The sequence below is a fragment of the Polyodon spathula genome, chromosome 24, assembly GCF_017654505.1.
Source record: "Polyodon spathula isolate WHYD16114869_AA chromosome 24, ASM1765450v1, whole genome shotgun sequence".
Classification (NCBI taxonomy): domain Eukaryota; kingdom Metazoa; phylum Chordata; class Actinopteri; order Acipenseriformes; family Polyodontidae; genus Polyodon; species Polyodon spathula.
Window position 1 is genome coordinate 21,550,793 of NC_054557.1, and position 20,785 is coordinate 21,571,577.

Here is a 20,785-nt window from a genome sequence, read left to right on the forward strand (position 1 = left end):
CACAAGCATTCTACTGAACCAGACCCCCCCCCCCACTGCTCTCAATATTAAACACAAGCATTCTACTGAACCAGACCACTCCCCCCCACTGCTCTCAATATTAAACACAAGCATTCTACTGAACCAGACCCCCCCCCACTGCTCTCAATATTAAACACAAGCATTCTACTGAACCAGACCCCCCCCCCCACTGCTCTCAATATTAAACACAAGCATTCTACTGAACCAGACCCCCCCCCCCACTGCTCTCAATATTAAACACAAGCATTCTACTGAACCAGACCACCCCCCCCACTGCTCTCAATATTAAACACAAGCATTCTACTGAACCAGACCCCCCCCCCCACTGCTCTCAATATTAAACACAAGCATTCTACTGAACCAGACCCCCCCCCCCACTGCTCTCAATATTAAACACAAGCATTCTACTGAACCAGACCACCCCCCCCCACTGCTCTCAATATTAAACACAAGCATTCTACTGAACCAGACCACCCCCCCCCACTGCTCTCAATATTAAACACAAGCATTCTACTGAACCAGACCCCCCCCCCCACTGCTCTCAATATTAAACACAAGCATTCTACTGAACCAGACCCCCCCCCCCCACTGCTCTCAATATTAAACACAAGCATTCTACTGAACCAGCCCCCCCCCACTGCTCTCAATATTAAACACAAGCATTCTACTGAACCAGACCCCCCCCCCCACTGCTCTCAATATTAAACACAAGCATTCTACTGAACCAGACCCCCCCCCCCACTGCTCTCAATATTAAACACAAGCATTCTACCCCCCCCCCCCCCCCCCCCCCCCACAAGCCCTCAGCCCCCCCCACTGCTCTCAAACACAAGCATTCTACTGAACCAGCCCCCCCCCACTGCTCTCAATATTAAACACAAGCATTCTACTGAACCAGACCCCCCCCCCCACTGCTCTCAATATTAAACACAAGCATTCTACTGAACCAGACCCCCCCCCCCACTGCTCTCAATATTAAACACAAGCATTCTACTGAACCAGACCCCCCCCCCCACTGCTCTCAATATTAAACACAAGCATTCTACTGAACCAGACCCCCCCCCCCACTGCTCTCAATATTAAACACAAGCATTCTACTGAACCAGACCACTCCCCCCCACTGCTCTCAATATTAAACACAAGCATTCTACTGAACCAGACCCCCCCCCCCACTGCTCTCAATATTAAACACAAGCATTCTACTGAACCAGACCACCCCCCCCCACTGCTCTCAATATTAAACACAAGCATTCTACTGAACCAGACCACCCCCCCCACTGCTCTCAATATTAAACAGAAGCATTCTACTGAACCAGACCCCCCCCCCCACTGCTCTCAATATTAAACACAAGCATTCTACTGAACCAGACCACCCCCCCCAAGCATTCTACTGAACCAGCCCCCCCCCCCACTGCTCTCAATATTAAACACAAGCATTCTACTGAACCAGACCACTCCCCCCCACTGCTCTCAATATTAAACACAAGCATTCTACTGAACCAGCCCCCCCCACTGCTCTCAATATTAAACACAAGCATTCTACTGAACCAGACCACTCCCCCCCACTGCTCTCAATATTAAACACAAGCATTCTACTGAACCAGACCACCCCCCCCACTGCTCTCAATATTAAACACAAGCATTCTACTGAACCAGACCACCCCCCCCCACTGCTCTCAATATTAAACACAAGCATTCTACTGAACCAGACCCCCCCCCCCACTGCTCTCAATATTAAACACAAGCATTCTACTGAACCAGACCACCCCCCCCCACTGCTCTCAATATTAAACACAAGCATTCTACTGAACCAGACCCCCCCCCCCCACTGCTCTCAATATTAAACACAAGCATTCTACTGAACCAGACCCCCCCCCCCACTGCTCTCAATATTAAACACAAGCATTCTACTGAACCAGACCACTCCCCCCCACTGCTCTCAATATTAAACACAAGCATTCTACTGAACCACCCCCCCCCCCACTGCTCTCAATATTAAACACAAGCATTCTACTGAACCAGACCCCCCCCCCCACTGCTCTCAATATTAAACACAAGCATTCTACTGAACCAGACCCCCCCCCCCACTGCTCTCAATATTAAACACAAGCATTCTACTGAACCAGACCCCCCCCCCCACTGCTCTCAATATTAAACACAAGCATTCTACTGAACCCCCCCCCCCCCCCCACTGCTCTCAATATTAAACACAAGCATTCTACTGAACCACCCCCCCCCCCACTGCTCTCAATATTAAACACAAGCATTCTACTGAACCAGACCCCCCCCCCCACTGCTCTCAATATTAAACACAAGCATTCTACTGAACCAGACCCCCCCCCCCACTGCTCTCAATATTAAACACAAGCATTCCACTGAACCAGACCCCCCCCCCCACTGCTCTCAATATTAAACACAAGCATTCCACTGAACCAGACCCCCCCCCCCACTGCTCTCAATATTAAACACAAGCATTCTACTGAACCAGCCCCCCCCCCCCGTTGACGAGAGTTATATTGGTATGTTTGTAGGTGCGAGTTAAACACAAGTCGTGGGGGGTGCGAAGTTATAATTTTTGTTCGTCACGAGAGTTATAATTTGTTCGTAAGATGACTTGACTTGGTCGGGTGGGGGGTGGGGGGGTGACGAGTCAATATTAAAGGGACCAAATGCTCCATAAGTTCAAAACCTATCAAGTTTTTAAACTCATACATCATCATTAATATTTTGGTCTCGCATATTTTTCTACTGAGTTCCCAAAACAAACTAGCTTGCTTCTTCAATCTTCCAAACTGTGCTTGCTCTGCTCTCTGGACCAGAACACGAAGCTTGTAGGAAAGTAGCAAGTGAAGTTCTGCTTTCGTTACATTTCTTCAAGCTGCATCAACACAACTCACATCAAGCTGAACTCGAGGGCAGCTCACTTTTTATTTCATACATTCGTTTAATAGTAGGGATATTTTAATGACCACATCTCTTTATTTTACTCCAAAATGTATATAATGTTATACATTTTACACTTATAACTTTAAAGTATGTTTCGATGCTCTTTTAAAAAATGCAATTCTAGTACACTGCGGTTTCAGATCTGTCCTCTAAATCACTGATTAAACAATAAAAATAAAACATAACAAGTTCTCTGGCTTTTCAGTTCAGTTCCACATCATGGAGAGACATTGATGTGTTACCTGTTTGACCATGTGGGCAATAATCCTTACATCAGTGCACTAGAGGGGATATTTTTAAAACAGACTTTAAAGTTATATTACAAAAGTTGTCAGGATGTTAGCAATGAAAATAAAAATGACAGGTAGGTTATTTAAACAGTTGAAGCAACACGTAGGGCCGAGTAACGTTACAGTTTTTGAACCCTGTTACTTACTTGTTAAACTTAGCATTTTTACTATAGTACAGCTAAATAGACAGCGAAAAAAAAATCAATTAAACTTCTGAGCAATTTCTTTCTGTCAGCAGCCGCAAACATGTTACAGTCACAATTGTGAATTGTGAAAAAAAAAACCCAAACCGATCCAAGTATTCGCAGGTCCAGGTCCGACGCAGAGTATAGCATGCTTGAACCACACAATGCAGCTGTGTTACCTGCATGATTAAAAATAATACCAATCCTCCGTGAAGATCCATACACATGCTTGCTACACTGGTATTATTTGGGTGAGTTTATAAAAGTAGGCACAAATAAAATCATAGACCATGCAAAGCTACATGTTGAGCATCATTCAGTCATTCAAGTCGTAATACAGTTATTGGACAATATAGTTTTTCGTTAGTTCTTACAAGACAAATCCTCCAGGCGGTTCCCCAGTAATGACGGTGCTGTCTTGTCTCTGGGATGCTACATACCTGGGTCAGGATACTCGTTCCCATCGGTTCATTTAATTTCAAATTAAGTTTAATTCCTAAACCCTGAAACTCGTTCACCACAACGAGTTATGGATTGCTCCTGACTTAAATTGCAGACAAGTTTCCATTCTGCACATTCCCGCTCCCAGACACTGAATGCATTGACAGCCCCAGTTAAACTGACAGCAGAGAAGCCTCTTGTGACATGTCTGCGTCACCGCCCACTTTCTGACACAATCAGAGTGCAAGCATTTTCAATGTATGCTCTTAGGAGTGTTGTACAAATACAAATATTACAAGGATTCATAATGCAAACTTAACATTTTTTTCCTAATGAGTGAAAAGTCCCACTTAACATCTTTAAGGTTTCTCTCCTCTCTGAATTCACTGGTGTGACACAGAAATTCTCCCATAGTCAGAGCAGTGATAGTTTCTATCTTGAGTGAGTTCGCTGATGTTTTTTCAGGTGTCCTGAATGACTGAAACTCTTCCCACATACAGAACAGTGATATGGTTTCTCTCCTGTGTGAATTCGCCGGTGTGCTGTCAGGTCTCCGGACTGTCTAAAACTCTTCCCACATTCAGTGCAGTGATATGGTTTCTCTCCTGTGTGAATTCGCTGGTGTGTTCTCAGGTCTCCGGACTGACTGAAACGCTTCCCACAGTCAGAGCAGTGATATGGTTTCTCTCCTGTGTGAATTCGCCGGTGTGTTTGAAGGTGTGCTGACCGACTGAATCTCTTTCCACAGTCAGAACAGTGATACGGTTTCTCTCCTGTGTGAATTTGACGGTGTCTTTGAAGGTGTTCTGACCGACTGAAACTCTTCCCACAGTCAGAACAGTGATACGGTTTCTCTCCTGTGTGAAATCTCTGGTGTTTTTTCAGACTGGCTTTTCTAATGAAACTCTTCCCACAGTCAGAGCAATACAAGTTCTGTTCAATGTGAATTCGTTGGTGTTTTTTCAGGTTGTCTTTTCTACTGAAACTCTTCCCACAGTCAGAGCAGCTAAACGGTTTCTCTCCTGTGTGAATTTGCTGGTGTATTTTCAGGTGTTTTGCATTACTTAAATTCTTCCCACAGTCAGAGCATTGATGCAATATCCCTTCTTTATGAATTCTCTGGTGCATTTTACAATGGTCTAACTGGGCGAAACCTTTCCCACAGTCAGGATATTCTCCACAGTCTGGCTTCGCTTTAGCTGCTGGACTGGAATCTGCAAAATATGAAAAGGAAAGAAAGTAAGAGGGACTGCTTGTAGGCTTAGAGTATATGGTTAGGTGGTGGAATGGATTAAATCATGTGAATTTCAGCTGTGGGAGCATGCACTAGGTTACACCAGGTTAAAAGCTCAGTTTAACATAAAAGCTTTTATATGTAAAAGCAAAGTCAATAAAGACATGCTGATGAAACCGAGCCCTGCGATCAAAATCTGACTCAAACCTCCTGTAGTGTTTCAGGTCTATTTCCCTGAACAAACTCTACAATTCTATCTTTCTCATCATGTCATTTTAACTTTTTTCTATCGTGAGGTATATACAGATACACAGAACTACAGTGTAATCCACATCAGAAAAAACAACACCCAGTCAGAACAGCTGTCAATGATGTGCTTGGAGACTGGAACTGCTCCCTCTCTCTCTCTCTGTGTGTTTGCATATCGTCTTTTTTTTATTGGTTTTAAAGGTATGCAATCACAGTACATTAGTAATTTGCAGCACCATGCAAGAGCATTGCATTACATTGGTAACATGATATCCATATCTTAGGTTCACCAGTAATGAGTCCTATCTTTAACTGGTTGGAGTGGTACAGGAAAAACAAGCACCTAGTAATCTAACCTACATGCTCCTTCCCTCTCCACCACACTGTGGATATCACACAATCTAGAATGACAACTTCACAGTTACTGGGAGTCACTCACCTGCTAGACTGTGTTTTGAATATGAACGCCCGTCTTCCTTTCCACCTCCTTGCATGCTGTTGGGATAGCCTTCCGCTCCAGCACCTTGCTCTCTCATGCAGATTCTCTCCAGAACCACGCTACACTTCTGCAGGCGTACAGGCTCCAGCTCAGGGATGTTTGGTTTGAAGTCCTCAAATTCTTCCTTCCCTGGTTCCATGTGGTCAAGCTCTACTTCATGGGGCTCCTGTTTAATATGGGCAGTTTCCATCACCTCTTCTTTAACATGAAGGGGTTCTTCTGTCTGGGGGATCTGCAATTCATTGTGCTCAGTTTTAATCTCAGAGATCTGTAAATGATAGTAGTCACATATCTCCTGTTTAATGGGGAGGGAAGCCAGGCCAGAGAACTCCATTTTATTGGGGACAATTTCAGGTTCAAGGAACTCCTCTTTAATCTGGACAGACTCCATCTTCACACGGTCCATGGCAGCACACGGGATTCCGTTTAGTAGCTGCTAAATATAAATAAATAAATAAATAAATAAAAACGTAATAAATGTGCTACTAGCGCCAGTCAAGGGGCCGACAAAATCTGATCTTAATAGCTGGTTGTCACAAAGACGGCTGTAGTGGGTGACGTCAGACCAGAAACAGGAACCAACACAGAACAGACAGAGAGAAGTGGAGTTTTGGTGAAGCTGAGTGCTTGCTTGGGCTCAGCACTTAATGATTAAACAAACAGAAAATAAAAGTTTGAAAGACAAACAAAACACAGGACACGGCACTGGTAGCCAAAACAGAGACAAACAAAAATGGACTACACAGACAAACACGGTGAGCTGTTATTATGATTTACTATTCCCGAACACACAACCCGAGTGAGTGAAAACATGATGCTTTTATGCAGCTGTACTGAGACTCGATTGCTAATCAATCATTCAGTTGGAGTCTCAGTACAACTGTAAGTGAATAAATAAAGTGAAATTCCCTGTGCTCGCATATTATTACATTTTACTTGCACGTGAAGTGCTGTGCAATCCTTGTGCCTAAATACACATATACATTTTAAACACTCGAGCGCATAACCCATATTATGTCCTGTAAACCAACTACAATAAACCAATATTAACACACTACACACAACACAAAACACAAATAAATAGCTCAGGGGCGGGGCACTTTGCCGCACAGGTTTACACAATTTATCACAATTTATATATATATATTCACACACACACACACACACACACACACGTGCACTCCACTTATAACAGACTCCAAGGGACAATGGAAATTGTACTTTATAAACAATGTATGTAGTAAACACAATTCTAAATGCTGTCTGTAACTGTAAACAGAAGTACCCTATATATAAACAATACAAGAAAGCTTACTTGCCAAAGAATGGGAACTTATTATTTGTACAAAACACACCCTGTGGGCTGTACAGTGTAATAAGTAGTACCCTTTTACGAATGGAATAAAAGGAAACAGCTGTCACACACTACGGTCCATTTTTGGGGAAAAGTTATATTTTAGGCTCAAGGGACCAGGCTATTTTGTTGAAGAATGCTTGAGATTAAACACAAAACCTAACCATTAAGAATCATCTGAAGTCCTAAAGGCAGTTTCTAGCAGATATTTGCTTGTGCTGCTGTGGGGCTATTTTATCTAGGGGTATTGTATGAGGCGCTATTAGGGACATAATTCAAACTGACACTTACTTTACACACTGAAATGGCATGCGGTGCACAGTGAAATCTCACACGCTACATACTGAAATCGCATACACTGTACAGTGAAACCTCATACACTATACAGTAGTGAAATTGCATATACCTTTAAAAAAAAATCCTCAATTTATTTATTCATTTATTTATTTTAAACAGATGCACTGCAGCTATTGTCTTGCTCGGTGTGTATTCAAACAAAATTAATAACATTTGTTTCTAGTTATCGGTGATTATTACAATTAGTTCATTCATTAATTCTTAAAGGGACATATTCAGCATTACAGTAAAACATTACACAACAGTTGTTTTTATCAATAACTTATTTTACAATTCAATTATTTTGCAACAATACAATTACAGAACTGGAACCAATGAAAGTGCCTCATTTAACCCTCAGTTCAAAGCATGTGTATCAATTTCTCTTCTTTTTGTAACAATATTTCATCACTATCACCACCCCTCTTAGAGGGTATTGAACTGGTTAAGGACATATGTCATGTCCCATTTGGGTTAAATTGCCTTGCTACTGACGATTTCTTATAGCACTTTTGTGTTCACAAATTCAGTTTTTTAAATCTATTTTTGTTTTACCAACGAAACACAATCAACATGGGCATGTCAATAAATACACCACATATTTCGTGTGACAGAGTAGCCTGCCTAGAACTTTCAATCGTTTGCCAGGAAGAAGAACAAAAAGTATTTATTACCTTCTAATCACTGTATTGCAATTTACACAATTATGACAAGGACATTCCCAGGTGGTATTTTAAAAGGAAAATGTTTATGATGTTGACAGACATCTTCCCCTCAGGGTGCAGAAAAAATAGGCGCCCTATTGCCTCGCAAACACACAGCGGTACATTTACATACACACGGACCAATCGCTCAGGACGTGGGTTCTGCGCTAGTAGCTGACTCAGGCAGGGTGACACACACACACGCACACGCACACGCACACGCACACGCACACACACACACACACACACACCACTAATTACAGGAAAGGTAATAGCCCCGGTCACCCCGTAAGTTCAATATCGCACCCCAAAAGTCTCCTTCGGCGATACTGCGAGATAGTATATTTCAAAATAAAACACCGTGAATTTATTTTCATTTCCGGCGCCTAATTTATTTGTTACATTTTAAATTGAATCGGTCTTGTTTTTGTTCATTTTGCAAACAAATCTGGTTCCAGCCACACGTCGCAAACTACATTTTTATAATAAAAATAAATAAATAAATAAAATAAATAAAGTAGCTTACTTGTTTATCGTCCGCGCCTTGCAAACGGGTGTGCAACATCATTTTAAATACTACTACGACTAATAATAATAATAATAATAATAATAATAATAATAATAATAATAATAATAATAATAATAATAATAAACTCCGAATGCCTCAGTTTTAACTTTTGTTTTGCTGTTTTTTTTTCTTTACACGGTTTTCTAAATGGCGCTGGCTCGTATAAAGCGGCCGCAAGTTCCTCTTTAATTCGTCACTCACGCTGTTATCACCTGACAGGGTTTAATGGTGCAGCGACAGACTCGGCGTGTTGTATTGTACGCACAACTTATTTCCTAAGGGCATAATATCCGATTATCATATTTTGAACTCGAGATTTTCGTGTTTTGTACATTGTAAGATGTATCAATTCTGTATATCTGCATTACAACTTAGACTTTGATAGGCTTTTTAAAAAAAAAAAAAAAATTATAAGCAATCTTTTACAATTATTATTATTTATGATTTATACCATGCAGTATTCAGCAGTCATTTCTAATACGTATTATGATTTATTTATCTTAAAACGAACTATATAGGAAAGCTCCGACTCTCCCCATCTGTGTTGGTCCGCAGCTATAGAGTGCCCCGTCCTGATGAGCACGAATCCCTTTCTGTTTGGAACACCGCCCCGAACGGGCCTCCCGGTCCGGACTCTGCTGCAGTGTGGCACGGCACTAAGAAAGGCACATATTTTATCACATAACGTAAGATTAGCAATGCTGACAAATAAGTCGATTTATTTATGTATTACAAAAAGTCAGACTTATGTATAGATACATAAATAACCAAATTAAGTTACACAACAGTTGTATACATATCTACATATCAATATATCAATTATCCACACTATTATTATTAATTATTATTATTATTATTCACAGATCCCAAACAGAGATGGCTAAAATCAATTCAGATTTTTTTAGTAATCCAAGCTACTAGAACTGAACAATTTAACAATACACCCTACAGTATCATTGCATAAATAAAACTAAATAAATAAACATGACAACATTTCTCCAAAGTCATAATCAATGCACTGGGTATACAATAAAATGCAATGATCCAACATCACTCAGCCATAGCGTAACTCAGCCATGCATCAGCTTTAAAGCCAAGGGAACATGAAGACGCTTTGTGGTGTGGAACTTGGTTTCAGGAGACTAGTTTCAGGCCACTGCATGCAATCAATCTACTGTTACAAGCAACTGTACTTTCCCTATGTTAAGTGGCTCACTAGTGTGAGTTTCTGAACTGGGTTCATGCAGAATGATACACTCAATACAAGAGTTTAATACTTTATTAAACTGAGAGAACAGCAAGCAATGCAGGAAAGTATTTAAATGCACATTTCTTTCAAATATTGGACATACAAAATGGTGCAGTATTCTATTCTTTCTTTAGCATTATTTTGCTGTATATTAATCAATCGCTAATCAGCAATAAGGTTTAATTCTACAGTCAAGTCTCATTATAACTCAGATTACACACGTTCTTATAACATTACTGAGCAAGGTTTATAAACACAGATTCACGTATACAAGTTCCACTTCTGTTTGTTGAAATACAAGCAGTAATCTTGTATTAAGGACTTGGTTAACTTGATTTTGTACTGGCCTGTTTCAAGATGCATCTTGACTGATATGAGGAGGAATTTTATGTAGAAACGGCACAGATACTTGCCAACAGTGGATAAAGCACACAACTCCCTGCTCTGTAACATTCTGAACATGATAAAGAATAAAACTCATTGTTTGTTTATTAATATACACACTGTGTTCAGTGGATGGTGTGCACAGTAAATATTAATGTATGTTACCAAAAGCAGCACTAGTGGTAAACGCTGGCATAGACTCCTCACAATATTTTTTGCTAGTACCTTTAAATAAAGTTGACAGAAAATAAATAGGCTAAAACCACTCACTATTCAGCATTAATTCAAGATCATTATTTTCTCTTACTATGATTTTTAATTTAGCATTTCGATGTCGTCCTGCCCCCAGAGGGGTTACACATATCTCCGGTTGAAGCCATCTGAATTAATAGTTAATAATTAATAGTTAATAATTAACAGTAACTAAGCTAAATTTTCATTTGTAATTTGTACAGCTTAAAGTTCAAATGTTTTTGTTTTTTTTTCTTTTTATAAAACAAACAGAGTAGTTTTATAAGCACAATCAGCGACACCCAGCCTAAGGCTTCGTGCCTCACAACACCCAGGTGTGTGTAAGATTAGACTTTTTTACTAGAAGTTTTAACTGCTCTTAGTGAAACTCACTTACTTATACTTTACTGTATTCTTTATTTTGCTGTTACTTAAATTTGATCTTATTGTACTTTCATAACTGCTATTCTGTATTATGATATTGTGCAATGTGATATTTTTGTAATGTCATACTTTGTAATATTTTGTACTGTGATATTTTGTAACAACTGTAAATCGATGTCTCTTCCCGCACACCTTGTTGTGGGTTACTGCTTACCAACTAACTTACTTTTTCTTATTTAATAATACTCATTAACACTATTTTTCATTGAAAAGTCATTGCTGCAGAAAATATGTTTTTTGCTTCGCAGATTTAGGGAAATTTGGCCTTGACTTCAGTTTAGTGGCCTTGGTGTCCTCTACAAATTGATTAAACTGAAGGCCATTTCGGCCTTGCCCTTTTTGGTTTCAATTTAGAGCCCTGCAAGGATTCATAATGCAAGGTTAACAGTGTTTTCCTAATGAGTGAAAAGTCCCACTGAACATGGTCTTTAAGGTTTCTCTCCTCTCCGAATTCGTTGGTGTTTAACACTGAAACTCTCCCAGTCAGAGCAGCGATACTGTTTCTATCCTGTGTGAATTCGCTGGTGTATTTTCAGGCTGTATTTTCTACTGAAACTCTTCCCACAGTCAGAGCAGCAATACGGTTTCTCTCCTGTGTGAATTCGCTGGTGTTTTTCTAGGCTGTCTTTTCTAGTGAAACTGTTCCCACAGTCAGAGCAGTAATACGGTTTCTCTCCTGTGTGAATTCGCTGGTGTTTTTTCAGGTGTCCTGAATCATAGAAACTCTTCCCACAGTCAGAACAGTGATACGGTTTCTCTCCTGTGTGAATTAGCTGGTGTGTTTTCAGGTTTCCTAACTTTCTGAAACACTTTCCACATTCAGAGCAGCAATATGGTTTCTCTCCTGTGTGAATTAGCTGGTGTGCTTTCAGGTCTCCGGACTGACCGAAATTCTTTCCACATTCAGAACAGTGATACGGCTTCTCTCCTGTGTGAATTAGCTGGTGCCTCTCAAGGTGTGCTGATTGACTGAAACCCTTCCCACATTTAGCGCAGTGATACGGTTTCTCTCCTGTGTGAGTTCGCTGGTGTCTTTCAAGTCTTGCCAACTGACTGAAACTCTTCCCACAGTGAGTGCACTGATACATTTTCCCTCCTGTGTGGATTCTCTGGTGTGTGTTAACATGTAACTGGGTAAAACCTTTCCCACAGTCAGGATATTCTCCACTGCCTGCCCCCGCTTTAGCTGCTGGACTGGAACCTGGAAAACATGAACAAGAAAGAAAGTAAGAGGGCCTGCATGTGGCTAGGTGGTGGAGTGGTTAAAAGCATGTGAATTTCAGCTATGGGGGCTTACACTAGGTTACACCAGGTTAACAACACAAAGTTCAACTTAAAGCCTTTATGTGTAAAAGCACAGTTAGTAAAGACTAATGCTGGTGAAACTGAGCTCTGCAAACAAAATCTGACTTCAAAATTCCCCTGTAATATTGCAGGTCTACTTCCCCTAGCAAATGCTACAATTTTATCTTTCTCATCAGAATTAGATTACAATTATATCTTCTCATCATGGCATTTTCTAACTTGTTTTCTATCTTGGGGTATGTACTGATGCATACACAGAAATGCAGTGTAATACGCATTAGAAAAACCAACATCCAATCATAACAGCTGTCAATTTTGTGCTTGGAGACTGGACCTGCTCCCTCTCTGAGTTTGTAAATCTTTTTTTTTTTTTTTTTTTATTGGTTGCAGAGATATGCAATCACAGCACATTAGACATTTGCTGCACCATGCAAGAGCATTTTTTTACACTGAACATTTATAATGATATACAGTACTTTAGTTTTTCTCCCCCATGATATGATACCACCTGCCCCAATGGCAACATTATATCTACATCTTAGGTTCACCGGTAGTGAGTCCTATCTTTAACTGGTTGGAGGGATACTGGGAAAACAAGTACCTAGTAATCTAACCTACATGCTCCCTCCCTCTCTACCACACTGGATATCACACAATCTAGAAAAACAATGTCACAGCTATTGGGAGTCACTCACCTGCTAGACTATGCTTTGAATATGAATGCCTGTCACCCTTTCCACCTCCTTGCATGCTGTTGGAAAAGACTTCCTCTCCAGCTCCTTGCTCTCTCACACAGACTCTCTCCAGCACCACGTTACACTCCCGCAGACGTACTTGCTCCAGCTCAGGGGTGTTTGGTTTGAAGTCATCAGTTTCTTCCTTGCCTGGTTCCATGTGGTCAAGTTCTACTTCAGGGGGCTCCCATTTAATGCGGACAACTTCCAGCACCTCTTCTTGTTTAACAGGAAGGGGTTCTTCTGTCTGGGGGATCTCTAATTCATTGTGCTCAGTTTTAATCTCAGAGACCTCTGGCTGAGTGCTGTCACATTGCATCTCACAGAGCTCCTGTTTAATGGCGAGGGAAGCCACAAACTCGCTAATGGGGACAAGTTCAAGTTCAGGGAGTTCCTCTTTAATCTGGACAGATTCCATCTTCACACTGTCCATGGTATCACACAGGATTCTGTTTAGTAGCTGCTGAAATAAATGTATGTATATATTTAAATACAATACTAACGCCATTCAAGGGGCTGACAAAATCTGGCCTTAATACTAGGGCTTTACTATTGAAGTGACATAGAAGGTGTTGCAATAAGTTTATAATACCATAGGACTTTATTTTTTAAACTGTAGATTAATTTTGTGCAACCTATTCCAACATGTGTAATGATAAAGTGTTTCTAACTGTCCAGTTGCTTATATTTATTTTGCCTAATATTAGTCAGTAAAAAAAAAAAAAAAAAACTCTGCCAACGGTTTGATCGACTCGTTAAGGATTAGACCTTTGGATTTATTATTATTATTATTATTATTATTATTAGAAGAAGCCCCTAAACCTGCTTTACACAAGCTCAAACTAAATCACCCCACACTCTCAATTACACGATTACATACAGCTTTATTATACTAAATGGTTACTCACCACTCTGTACCATAAACTGGCAAATAAATTTGGCTTGCTCAGGTCAACCACAACACAATACCTGAACAGGATACAATAAGCAATTATACATTTGAGGGGGAATTATGAATGCATACAGTGATGAAAAGTGTGTGGCACTTCCCATTCAGATTGCTGCTCTAACCTGTGCAGTCCAGTTTGAAGAATGTGATGAATACAGAGTGTCCACAATACAAAATAAAAATAGAAAATAAAGCGGCTACACAGGACTGTATAGCATGCTAAGCAGTGAGAAAGGGGCTTGCAGTTACCAATTGCAACATTTATCTTAAATAAACAAATAAATAGTAATAATAATAATAATAATAATAATAATAATAATAATAATAATAATAATAATAATAATAATAATAATAACCTTTGCACGTCTCCTTCTCTGATCTAGGGGGCTCTGCCATTTGAGCTCATCTATAAGTATATATAATATAAAGGCTGATTTGCAGACCGAATGCATTTTAAGATACATAAGCGAAGACCTTATTACAGCAATATAAAACCCTTAAACTGTGTAGAGGGAGTTTCGATCTCACTCAGCTCAGTGTGGTCGAGATGAGATGTGATGTGATCGCGTTATCGTAATCTGTGTTTGTCTCATCTCTGTGGCAGTAGAAAATGCCATGCGGAATATGTATTAACATATGAATTATATAATACATATACAATGAATAAGACTAAATGGAATACATACAACTTGTACAAGAAATATTTACTGTGCTGAAAATAATGTCGCTAATTGTACTACAGCACAGCCATAGACATTTTGTCACAGGTCTCAGATAAACGAACCTTGAATCTGTACTGATGCCCGGCAAGGCAAACACACATCTGTGGAGGTCGCAAACAACTAAACTTATACACAAAATGTTACTTACTTTTTTGTTATCGTCTACGGGTGCATTTAAGTCGGCTTTTTTAATTTTTATTTTATTTGTTTACTTCTGGCATTTGTTGTTGAGTATATTCTCTTTGAAAAAAAGACGACGTGTCCTTAAATGACTGCAGATCCCCTTTCAATACGTCTCTGAAGCTCTTATCAGCTGACTTGGTCACATGACACGTTTGTTTGCATACCTAAACTCAGCTGTAGTTTTCTTGCAATTCGAAGACGACCACCAACCAATACTTTTGGGATATACCTGTCACAGGTCAGGTATACACTGAGCATTTTATATCAACACTGCCGATAGGCCGAGGTAGGACACACGACCTGGGGGGGATCAACTTTGGCCTTGAATGTTTGAGGAAAATTCAGTGAGACTGGCATTCCATTAAAGCCCTGCAGGTGGCACCAGAACTCAGTAACAAAGGATAAACCAGTCAGCATGAATCTTCCAAGATGGCATTGGTACCCTGAAGCACTGGAAAACCAAGATTGTGCTTCAGAACGATGCTCAGCAAAGGTTTCACAAAGCACTTCCTAAGCCTTACGCTATACACCCCAAAATAGAAGCTCAGCTCAAATGTTTAGAAGAGGGAGGCCTGTTGTCTAAGGTGGACTGGTGTGCATGGGCAACGGCAATAGATTTCAATGTCACAGTGAACCCTATGCTTTGTGCTGATCAATACTCCCTACCCTGCATTGAGGACATCTTCACCTCACTGGCAGGAGGTGCACTGTTCTCAAAGATTGATTTGGCTCAAGCCTACTTCCAAATGGAAGTGGAAGAAACACCCACAAAGTTTCTTACAATTAATACTCACAAGGGCCTGTCAGTACAATCGTCTAGTGCTCAGCATTTCATCAGCACCAGGGATCTGGCAAAAGGCAAGGAATACCACGTACACAATGTTACCTGGATGATATCATTGTGATACTGTTTATATAACATATTTCATTCAGTTAATTGTATTTATCCTCATTGAATGTATTCACTGTAAGGGTACATACACTCTAATTGAAATATGGTACATACACTCTAATTGAAAAATTGTACGTACACTTTAATTGAAATATAGTACGTACACTTTAATTGAAATATAGTACGTACACTTTAATTGAAATATAGTACGTACACTTTAATTGAAATATAGTACGTACACGTATTATTACATTGTGGGTGTTTTTTGTTTTTTGTTTGTTTGTTTTTTTTTTTTTTTTTTGCTACGCCCTTATAGTATGACGGGCATACAGAAGGCTTTCCATGTTGTTTATATTTTCCATATACGCTAATGCACTACCCTAGATATGCCGAAATATTTTATTTATTTATTTATTTTAATGTACCGTAATAAGGATGTCGTCGTCAATCCAACAGTGGAAACAATTCTCTAATTGGAGCCTCAAGTTCTCAATCAAAACATAGCTGTTGAGCGTTTTTTGGTTTGTTTGTTTGTTTTTAATGAAAACCTAGTACCAGTCAACAGTTCTATAGAGGGGTAGCTTATGAAATCACAGTATAACTCCCTGTTGAGACTTACTGTGAAGGGGTGCGCATTGCCAAGGAGACTCGGAGATCATAAAGCTGCAGTTGAGCGCTCGCAGGTGTTACATTTATTTACATTTGTACCTATGCAAAACAACAAAGCGAGAACACTGTCTACCGCACCATTCTTTCAACAGGCACTTTCTCACGTGTTTGCAGGGAGGAATTTAACTCTCTCCCTGCCACCCAAAACTTCCCACGTATAACACCTGTACGCTTTCACCCTGCCGTGCTGCCACATTTACATTATAACACAAGACAGAACTATGGTAATTTAATCTCTATAGCACTATTCAGTTTGTATTAACATTGAATTGAAGGTGGAGCATTCATTACACAGAATTAAATGTTTAGTGATAAAAGCAGTAGCTTAACATTTGTTACACTAAAGTATTTTTTTAACAGCTGTAATGTAGTTGTAATTGTGAAGCAGCCGCATTACAGTTTGACAGAACCATACCGGAAAATTTGCACAGCGAAGGACCTTTTACTTGTAGCCCTTTATTAAAGTTTAATTTCAAGGCAATGTTTTTAACATGACAGATAATTCATCACTTTTATCACAGAAAGGTGGATGCTGAGCACCCTCTATTTTTTTTAGCCCTGGAGCACCACAGAGTTGCTGTCTAGGGCTTAAACCCTGGAGAACCTGTTATTATCATGCATGAAACAGGGAGGCTGAAATAGACTTTGGTAGTCTTGATTCGCCATGGCAAACTACTTTTTAAAATGTTATTACAAATAAACACCAAACAAAATATCCGTCACTAATACTTAATTAGTTTAATTGTATATAAGAAAAAAAATAATTTTGTTTAATTTTTTTGGAGCTGTTACTTATTTAGTAGCAAACCATCTGATTTGTTTGGAAGGCCTGACCTTACTGCTTTAACAAAACATATTTGACTGTGTCCATGGCAACATGTTTCCAGTAGGAGGTCATTTACAGTGCATGTTGCCTTCTACTGAATTATCAGCACAGATAGAGGTACAAATAGAATACACACATCAAACAGTGCCAGCTTTACTCTAGAAATGGGCTTCTGGACATGATGGTCTGCAATGGTAGTCAGTAGATAATACTGTACTACATGTGCCATAGGCCGTGTGGTCCAGTGGTTAAAGAAACATTTTTGTAACCAGCAGGTCCCCGGTTCAAATCGTAGCTCAGCCACTGACTCATGTATGAGCACCCCCACTTAAGTTCCTTGTGCTCTGTCTTTGGGCTGAGACGTTGTTGTAAGTGATGCATAGTTCACACACTCTAGTCTTGTATCTTGTAAAGTGCTTTGTGATGGCAGTCCTCTATGAAATGCGCTGTATAAAGATTATTATTATACACAAGAGTGTAAATACAGAACAAAAATATGATCAGTTTGCAACTTTTGTGTTTTTATGAGGAGTGACTTTCACTGCTTGCTGTATGAAGTCAATAGGCGTGCTTTTTGTCTCCACCCACCACACACAACATATCATGCAAAAACTGAGCTGTCATTTTGTCAGTGCATTTCAAAGTGGAGGGAGAGAACACTTAGGAACTGCTTTGAGAGGTAAGGTGATGACTTTTCTATTACATTGTTTGGATTTATTTGTCTGTCTTCACACAGAAAACCTGCATATTTGTAACACATGGGAATATGTATTTAAAGGTGTAGTGCTTTAAAAAATATACTTAATTTCAATGGCCCAGATTGTTCTCTATGATATATGCAATAAACCAATTTGAATTCACATTTGTGAATTTCTAATCTAAATATCTTCCCGTCTGTCCATGTATTTCATATTAGTAGCCTTTTATAAAGCATTTTTCATGTGATCTAAAAATATTTTGCAGCCTCCAGTTGATTTTAAATACACATATACGGTAAGTACTCACATTAAAAAATACATCTACAGATCAAACAGTCCTTTTGTACACATCTTAATTCTAATATATATATATATATATATATATATATATATATATATATATATATATATATATATATATATATATATATATATATATATAATTAAAGAAATCTGTAACAGGACAAAAAAAGGTTTGCAGGCAATGGAACTGACCTCTCTCAATCCACTTTGCATAGCCCTGCGCTTGCTCTGGTGGAAAGAGCCAAGGAAACATTCAAATCAGATGTTTTCCATGCTGTAGCATGTGAGGCTGGGTAAAAGACATGACTGAATCTTTATGCAAATGCATGGCGTGCCCCACAGTTTGAAGATTCAAACTGAGTGCCGTGTGCTGCCTCAGAATGTAGTATTAACATGAAAAGGAGCATGCCATTCAATTCTAAGTACTAAAGAGAAATTTGAAGGTGCCATACCGAGGGTATAATCGTGGGCATTATACAATACCACGATACACCAAACATAAGTACAGACTATCCAAGTGTAAATGGCCCAACACTTATATATATACACAGTAATTATAATGCATAACCTGCTGCATAGAAAAAACAACCTTGAGTTACCTGAAGCTTAACCTGTATTAAGATAATTAATAGAAAAACTTCTCTTTCTAATGCAGAGTTTGCCTTGATGGGGGAGAGAGGGTTGCTCATCCTTCTGCTTGCAGGCAGATTTCCTTTTTTATCGTTATTTGCTTTGATATTTTGTTGGTGTTACACTGTGTTTGCATTTCCTCAAGTTAGTTTTCTTCTGCAGACTCACAAGCCACCCTGTCACACTTTCATTTAAACAGGCAGCCACCAGCGAGAGCAGGAGGGTATGAAACAGGGGAGCTCCGTTTTCAAATGATGTTTGGTTTTTTATTTTTTTTTAGAGGCAACCACTAAGCAAAACCAGGTGCTGCAGTGAATGAACTGGAATTGGTTGCTCAGTAGGGGGCGCTCTTCTGTAATTGCTAAAACAAATACAGTGCACTCCATTTATAAGAATCACGGATATAAGAATCAACCGCATATAGCGATCAGAACCAGTGGGATTAAATCATTCCTATACTAACCATTCTAAAATACTCTGCTTGTAAGAATCAAGCAATCCACTTAGAAGAATCACTTCAGGGGCAAAGTGACTGCATGTAAGATTGCACTGTATCAAGTGCAATGACGTGTACAGCCAATAAGACTGTTGTTTAATACTGTACTGTAATGTCATTTTAATTCAAAGGCCAATACACGTAACACCGCATGGCAGTTAAACTATTCAAGTATACTGAAGTAAAATAGGATTCTGCAGCCCTGAGTAAACATAATCGATCATATAACAAGCTGTTTACCCTTGAGCACTTGTTTTGATGTATTGCCCTCAGTGACTGAGCACAATTGTATGGGGTGCATTGTTTAAAAAAAAAAAAAAAAAAAAAAAAGATTTAACATTTAGCTAAACATTTAACTGGCCAGCTAAATCTGGAGGTTTGTCGCAATTTAGACCCTCGCCCATACGTTTTCACGTCGGATTTGATTGAAACCCGAAGTGTAATGCTAACCGGGAACATTATATGCCCTTTATACGTCAGTCATTTCCCGGGCCAGTTTATCCTATATATATATATATATATATATATATATATATATATATATATATATATATTCGTCACGCGACTGGAATTAAACTGTCTAGAACATAAGAACATAAGAAAGTTTACAAACGAGAGGCGGCCATTCGGCCCATCTTGCTCGTTTGGTTGTTAGTAGCTTATTGATCCCAAAATCTCATCAAGCAGCTTCTTGAAGGATCCCAGGGTGTCAGCTTCAACAACATTACTGGGGAGTTGATTCCAGACCCTCACAATTCTCTGTGTAAAAAAGTGTCTCCTATTTTCTGTTCTGAATGCCCCTTTTTCTAAACTCCATTTGTGACCCCTGGTCCTTGTTTCTTTTTTCAGGCTGAAAAAGTCCCTTGGGTCGACAAAATAAAATACCTAAATATACTAAAATACCTTTTAGAATTTTGAATGCTTGAATTAGGTCGCCACGTAGTCTTCTTTGTTCAAGACTGAACAGATTCAATTCTTTTAGCCTGTCTGCATATGACATGCCTTTTAAGCCCGGAATAATTCTGGTCGCTCTTCTTTGCACTCTTTCTAGAGCAGCAATATCTAACCAGAAGCAAGGTTAACACCATTGACACATGTCAAACACACGCCTCAGCACAAGCTTATGAACGATGAAAAGTTCATTTATGATTGTTTATGATGTAGCAGGATCCATTATTATATGATTGCAAATTGAACGACTACAAAGACATCCAGGAGAAAGACAATAGCCGGGTGGCTTGCG

At 39.5% G+C, this 20,785-nt stretch overlaps 2 protein-coding genes across 2 annotated transcripts; both read right to left on the reverse strand.

The window, feature by feature from the left end:
- Window positions 1-3,281: 3,281 nt before the first annotated feature.
- LOC121298680 (zinc finger protein 501-like) lies at window positions 3,282-8,890 on the reverse strand. The gene is made up of 3 exons (XM_041225863.1): window positions 8,786-8,890; window positions 5,806-6,301; window positions 3,282-5,097 (listed from the first exon to the last, which is right to left on the reverse strand). The coding sequence occupies exons 1-3, from the start codon at window positions 8,825-8,827 to the stop codon at window positions 4,316-4,318; spliced, it is 1,320 nt and encodes a 439-aa protein (XP_041081797.1). The 5' UTR covers window positions 8,828-8,890; the 3' UTR covers window positions 3,282-4,315.
- A 2,292-nt stretch (window positions 8,891-11,182) lies between these two features.
- On the reverse strand, window positions 11,183-15,137 carry LOC121298686 (zinc finger protein 664-like). Its single transcript, XM_041225873.1, has 3 exons — window positions 14,994-15,137; window positions 13,136-13,637; window positions 11,183-12,336 (listed from the first exon to the last, which is right to left on the reverse strand). The coding sequence occupies exons 2-3, from the start codon at window positions 13,605-13,607 to the stop codon at window positions 11,639-11,641; spliced, it is 1,170 nt and encodes a 389-aa protein (XP_041081807.1). The 5' UTR covers window positions 13,608-13,637; window positions 14,994-15,137; the 3' UTR covers window positions 11,183-11,638.
- Between the last annotated feature and the right edge of the window lie 5,648 nt (window positions 15,138-20,785).